At 44.5% G+C, this 5,791-nt stretch overlaps 1 protein-coding gene across 1 annotated transcript; it reads left to right on the top strand.

Annotated features, from left to right (window-relative positions):
- The first annotated feature begins 946 nt into the window (after positions 1 to 946).
- Positions 947 to 3,722, top strand: LOC308405941 (E3 SUMO-protein ligase ZBED1-like). Its single transcript, XM_080896751.1, has 3 exons — positions 947 to 2,294; positions 2,471 to 2,723; positions 2,890 to 3,722. Exons 1-3 carry the CDS (start codon positions 1,177 to 1,179, stop codon positions 3,304 to 3,306), a joined length of 1,788 nt encoding a protein of 595 aa, XP_080752877.1. The 5' UTR covers positions 947 to 1,176; the 3' UTR covers positions 3,307 to 3,722.
- The last annotated feature ends 2,069 nt before the right edge of the window (positions 3,723 to 5,791 follow it).

The raw sequence follows: 5,791 nt of genomic DNA, 5'->3' as shown, positions 1-5,791 counted from the left end.
GGCTCTGTGTGGGGAAAAAAGAATTCATGCTTTCAACAATTTCTAATGAGAGCTCCAGCAGATTTTCTTAATGCACAGGCTGTGATCAGCTGACCTACCTACTGATGTATGTGGATTTAAACAACTAAACTCAGCATCATGTAAGCAGATGTTTTTCGAGCTATCTTGGCTGATTTCCATTTCCTACCCTAACAGTATATACTGTATATTTTCTTTTAACTAGATATACACAGTTGGTAGAAAGGTGGAATATATGAATTACTCTAAGCGAATTCCTCTAACCGTCATCACCTTAGTCTCTGCTGCACTTTATGTAACCAAACCCTGACCATGAGCACATCAGGTAACTATGCACCAGTCCAACACACTGAACTCACCACACCAACACAAGCTAACCTGTTTATCCTGCAGAAAACTACAGAGTTTTTTCACACAACATTTGAATTACACAAATCTGGTAAACTTTGTTTGTTTTGCAGGAATTCTCACATTATGACAATACTTTATTAAAACACATCATACACTGATCAAATATGTGATTAAAAATTACATGTAATCTTTAAATCTGCAGTTTATCAAGTATCACCGAAGAGTCCATATCTTTAAATATAACCTGTCTTCCTCTCCTGCTCTGTCATTCTCAAATTTGTTCATTTCTGAATGAAGTTCTCGGACTCTTAGTTTTCTCTCTCTGGGAAGCTGTACTTTTAGCTAGCAAAACCCTACATGGCAAACTGCATAGACACAGTCTGTGTGTTTGCTAATGTTTCTTTGAGCTGATAGAAATGTTGCATTTGAAACTGCCTGACAGTTAAAAACATTATTTCCTTATTCTCGCTCCTCTTCATTAGTGCTAGCTTGATGCTGATGTAGCACGAACACAGCTTACAGACACCTACACTCATTCTGGCCTACTTTTTATAAATGTTATATATGATTAGGGGTGTCAAATTATCGCGTTAATTGCGATTAATTAATTACAATGCTATTTAGCGCGTTATGTTTTTTAATCTCGTTAATCTAATTTTTAATCTCTTGACGTCATTGATTTTGTATGAGAGTTGCTATGTTATAAAATCCGTTTTTATGTGCTGGGCTCCTTGTGCTTGACTTGTTGGGGGTGGAGTCACGTCGTGAGGTCAAGGTGAGAAGTGGTGATTAGCTTACAGTGTGGATATGGAGGCGCATCTGAGAGTTGTTGGCCCAGTGAACGGGAAATTTGTATTTCATAAACGCCCCGACGGCACCATTGACAAAGGTAAAGTGGTCTGCCTAGAGTGTAAGAAGGAGTTTGCTTACCACCGAAGCAGCTCAAGTTTGGCCTATCACCTCAACGCAAAGCACCCAGCCGCGAGTGCAGCAACAGCTAGCAGTGAAGACGTTAGCAATATAGCAAGCCAGAGCAAAGCTTTTCGCCAAACAAAACTAGAGAATACCCCTCGTATGAGCAAGTCTGCGACCGACAGGCTGACTAATGTTATTGCCAAGTGGATAGCGATGAACTGTAGGCCGATAAATATAGTAGAGGACGAAGGATTGACAGAGGTGTTGCAAATTGCGTCCAATGACCCGTCATACAAGCCGCCGTGCAGGACTACAGTAACAACCAAAATCAGCAAAATGTACGACGGCGAAAAGAAAAACAAACTTGAGATTTTGGCGGAGGATTCTCCCAACTGTGTTGCTATAACCGGAGATCACTGGACCTCAGCTGGCAACCACAGCTATTTTGGGGTGACTGGACACTTTATTGATAGTGAGTGGAACCTCAACTCATTTGCACTGACCGTCATGAGAACAGAAACCAGGCACTTTGCTGATAAATGCGCCGAACAGTTCCTCAAGGTAGCAAATGACTGGGGTATTGAAAACAAGATATCCACCATTGGCACAGACAGCGCAGCAAACATGCTGGCTGCTATGAGAGCACTTCCATATGAGCACATCGCCTGCAATGCTCACATTCTCCAGAGGACCATCACGGTATGTCTCGATAGCAGTGGTTTTGTCGGTGTACTGGCAAAGTGCCGCAAGATTGTTGGTCATTTTAAACAAAGCCCTGCGAGTACCACAGAACTTAACCAACAACAAGTAGCACTCGGAAAGAAGAGCGATCAACTTATACAGGATGTACCCACCAGGTGGAACTCGACTCTCGCAATGGTCTCACGCCTCCTATGTAACCGAGAGGCTGTCCAGGCTACGTTGGACCAACAGAACCACAGGTTGGTCTTGCCAACCGAAGCCGAGTGGGCGAAACTGCAGAGGCTGGAGCTCCTGCTTGAACCATGCAAGTAAGTTCAAATAAACACCTTCCCATTTTAATTATATAAACTACTGTTACATGTGTAAAATCAAAATTAATGAACATAACAAGGAACTTTTAAGGACAATTAAATTGGAAATCAGTTACACTTTGATTTAAATGAATCCAGCTAGGTTTATTTAGCAAACCTCTCCACCTCTGCAGGTATGTGACAGAGCTGCTGGGTGGTGAGGCCTACGTCTCTTGCTCTGTAGTGCTGCCTGCTTTTCGCCATCTGTACCGTGTCATGGACATTACTGATGATGATCCTGCCTACGTGGTGAAGTTCAAGAATGCCTTCCAGAAGGATCTGGCAGCACGACGAGCTAATGGCAACGAGATATGGTTCGAGGTGGCCACAGCATTGGATCCACGGTTTAAGGATTTGAAATGTCTTCCAAGAGAAAAGAGGGAACAGGTAGGACAATAAGGTTAAGCTGGACTAATGAGTCCAATTCATTATCAAATCAAACTTTTATTTATTATATGGAACACAAAGTTCTTTACAAGATTAAATAAATAAAAAAAAAAAGCACTTAGTTTTAATCACATTCATTCATTCATTCATTCATTCATTCATTCAGGTGTGGACCATTCTGGAGAATATGCTCCAGGCAGCAGAGCCCAGAAGAGCAGATAGTCTCCAGCCCTCCACAGAGGATGATGGACCAGCTCAGAAGAAGAGGAGGAGCGAACTCCTTCTGGGGTCTGACTCTGACTCAGAAGATGGAATTGAGTCTGGAGAGCTGCAGCGCTACAGAGCAGAACTCAGCATCAGTATTGATGACTGTCCCCTGCAGTGGTGGTATGCTCACTCAGGAGTCTATGAAAAGCTGTCAGTCCTAGCACAAAAGTACCTGGCCTCCCCAGCTACCTCTGTACCCTGTGAGAGACTCTTTAGCCTTGCAGGCCACATAGTGCAAAAGAAAAGGGCAGCCTTGCTTCCAGAACATGTTACCAGGCTGGTGTGTCTTAGCGACTGGCTGAGGAAGAAGAAATGAGACACATGTGGTCAGCATAGCTGCTGTGTCATTTGTAGCCTACTAGAATAGATTGCTTGATGTTCAGCACTTTTTTTTTGTGATGGAAGAATACTTTGATGTGCTAACTTGCAGCACTGCAATGTCAGTTTTATTTTTCATTATCTGAAGCAGAGGAATTTCAGTGCTGTATTGCTCAGAAAAGAGCAACTCTGATGTGCTAACTTGCAGCACTTAATTTATTTGATTTTATTTGTATTTATTTTTCCACTTATTTTACAAAAGAATACAACAGTATGTAAATGGTTGCATCTGTTTAACGTTTGTTAAACAATAAATGACTTTATAAAGTCACTTTCTTTGTTATATCAGTCTTTTGGTCTGCCACAATAAGTTGAGGGCTTTCCTCAGCTATTTTTAGGTGAGATTAAAAAAGAGATTAATTAGATCAATTAATTAAAAATCATAATTAATTAATCTCTATTTTTTTTTAATCTCTTGACAGCACTATATATGATACCACTTAACCTATAAAGTAAACACATTTACTGCTCTCAGAACAATCGCAACATAATTCTCTGTTTAAAATGTCAGTTTCACACTACAGTACAAAACTGAAGCATAGCATTAAGTGAAAAGTGCCAGATATTGAGTGTCTGGACTCCACAGGCATCTCCGGTGTTAATGAGATGGAGGTTCCAGTTTGAGAGATTTACTGGCTGTCTTCAGCTCATTGTGTTGTTTAAGGCAGATTAGTAAGGGCATTAAAAACCAGAAGTCATATGGCTTGCTCATCGAAACAGGTCTTGCCCTTTCTTATAGACCTAATCTTTTGTGAGGTTTTTTATTCTGTAATTAAAGCAATGCTAGGTGACTAAATAACTATGTAAACTGTCACAAGCTACTGACTCATCCTTGCATACCTACGTTTAACAAAGGCTGCTTAGAATGAAGTGGAGTAAAAGCCTTCCTTTTTTCATCAAGCATTTATTTAACTAGAACTTGTATTTTAGGTAGTCTGGATTAGCTTTGTTAACATGATTACATGGTGTTATTAACTCCCTTTTTATTTTTGATAAATTTTAATCTCCAAAAGTTGATTCTGTTCATCTGGACGTAGCATTTTCAGTGGGAGAAACGTTTCGTCACTCATCCAAGTGACTTCTTCAGTCTCAGCTGACTGCAGGTTTCCCCAATCTTATAAACAGTACATAAAAAAGGGAATGTTTTACATAAATTACATTTTTTGACAAATATGTTTGTAAATGTAAAAATGTTTGTAAAAATGTCCCTTATGAAAAGAATATCGAGGGAACAGTTTACCCTGCCCGGGATAGGGTTACCGGGGCCCCGCCCTGGAGCCAGGCCCGGGGAGGGTACCCGAGGGCGAGCGTCTGGTGGCCGGGCCTTAGTCCATGGGGCCCGGCCGGGCACAGCCCGAAGAGGAGACATGGGCCCATCCTCCCACAGGCCCACCACCCGCAGGAGGCGCCATAGGGGTCGGGTGCATTGTGTGCCGGGTGGCGGCCAGGAGCGGAGGCCCTGGCGGACTGACCCCCGGCTGCCAAGACTGGCAATAGGGACATGGAATGTCACCTCTCTGGTGGGGAAGGAGCCTGAGTTAGTGCGTGAGGTTGAGAGGTATTGGCTAGATATAGTCGGGCTCACCTCTACGCATGGCTTGGGCTCTGGAACCAGTCTCCTGGAGAGGGGCTGGACTCTGTCTCAGTCTGGAGTTGCCCCTGGTGAGAGGCGGCGGGCTGGGGTGGGTATTCTAATATCCCCTCGGCTTGCTGCCGGTACGTTGGGGTTTTTCCCGGTGGACGAGAGGGTTTGTTCCCTGCGCCTTAGGGTCGGGGAACGGGTCCTGACTGTCATCTGCGCTTATGCGCAGAGTGGCAGTTCGGAGTACCCAGCCTTCTTAGAGTCCCGGGGGGGGGTGCTGGAAGGTGCTCCACCTGGAGACTCTGTTGTCCTGCTGGGAGACTTCAATGCTCACGTGGGTAACGACAGCGAGACCTGGAGGGGCGTGATTGGGAGGAACGGCCTCCCTGATCTGAACCCGAGCGGTGCTTTGTTATTGGACTTCTGTGCTAATCACAGTTTGGCCATAACGAACACCTTGGTCGAACATAAGAGTGTCCATAAGTGCATGTGGCACCAGGACGCTCTAGGCCGTAGGTCGATGATCGATTTTGTAATCATATCACCAGACCTGCGACCATATGTTCTGGACACTCGGGTAAAGAGAGGGGCTGAGCTGTCAACTGATCACCACCTGGTGGTGAGTTGGATCAGGTGGCGGGGGAGGACGCTGGACAGACCTGGTGCACCTAAACGCGTAGTGAGGGTGTGCTGGGAACGTCTAGCAGAGGCCCCAGTCCGCGAGATCTTCGACGCACACCTCCGGCAGAGCTTCAACAGCATTCCGAGGGAGACTGGGGACATTGAGTCCGAATGGACCATGTTCAGCGTCTCCATTGCCGAAGCTGCTGCATTGAGCTGC

The sequence above is a fragment of the Rhamphochromis sp. 'chilingali' genome, assembly GCF_963969265.1.
Source record: "Rhamphochromis sp. 'chilingali' genome assembly, chromosome: 1".
Lineage (NCBI taxonomy): Eukaryota > Metazoa > Chordata > Actinopteri > Cichliformes > Cichlidae > Rhamphochromis > Rhamphochromis sp. 'chilingali'.
The sequence above is the reverse complement of the archived record's forward strand: the minus strand, read 5'-3'. Positions and strand labels throughout refer to the sequence as shown.

Coding starts and splice junctions, on each gene's coding strand:
- LOC308405941 (XM_080896751.1), top strand. CDS start 1,177: ATGGAGGCGCATCTGAGAGTTGTTGGCCCAGTGAACGGGAAATTTGTA. Junction 2,295..2,470: donor CTCCTGCTTGAACCATGCAA/GTAAGTTCAAAT, acceptor CCACCTCTGCAG/GTATGTGACAGAGCTGCTGG. Junction 2,724..2,889: donor CAAGAGAAAAGAGGGAACAG/GTAGGACAATAA, acceptor TCATTCATTCAG/GTGTGGACCATTCTGGAGAA.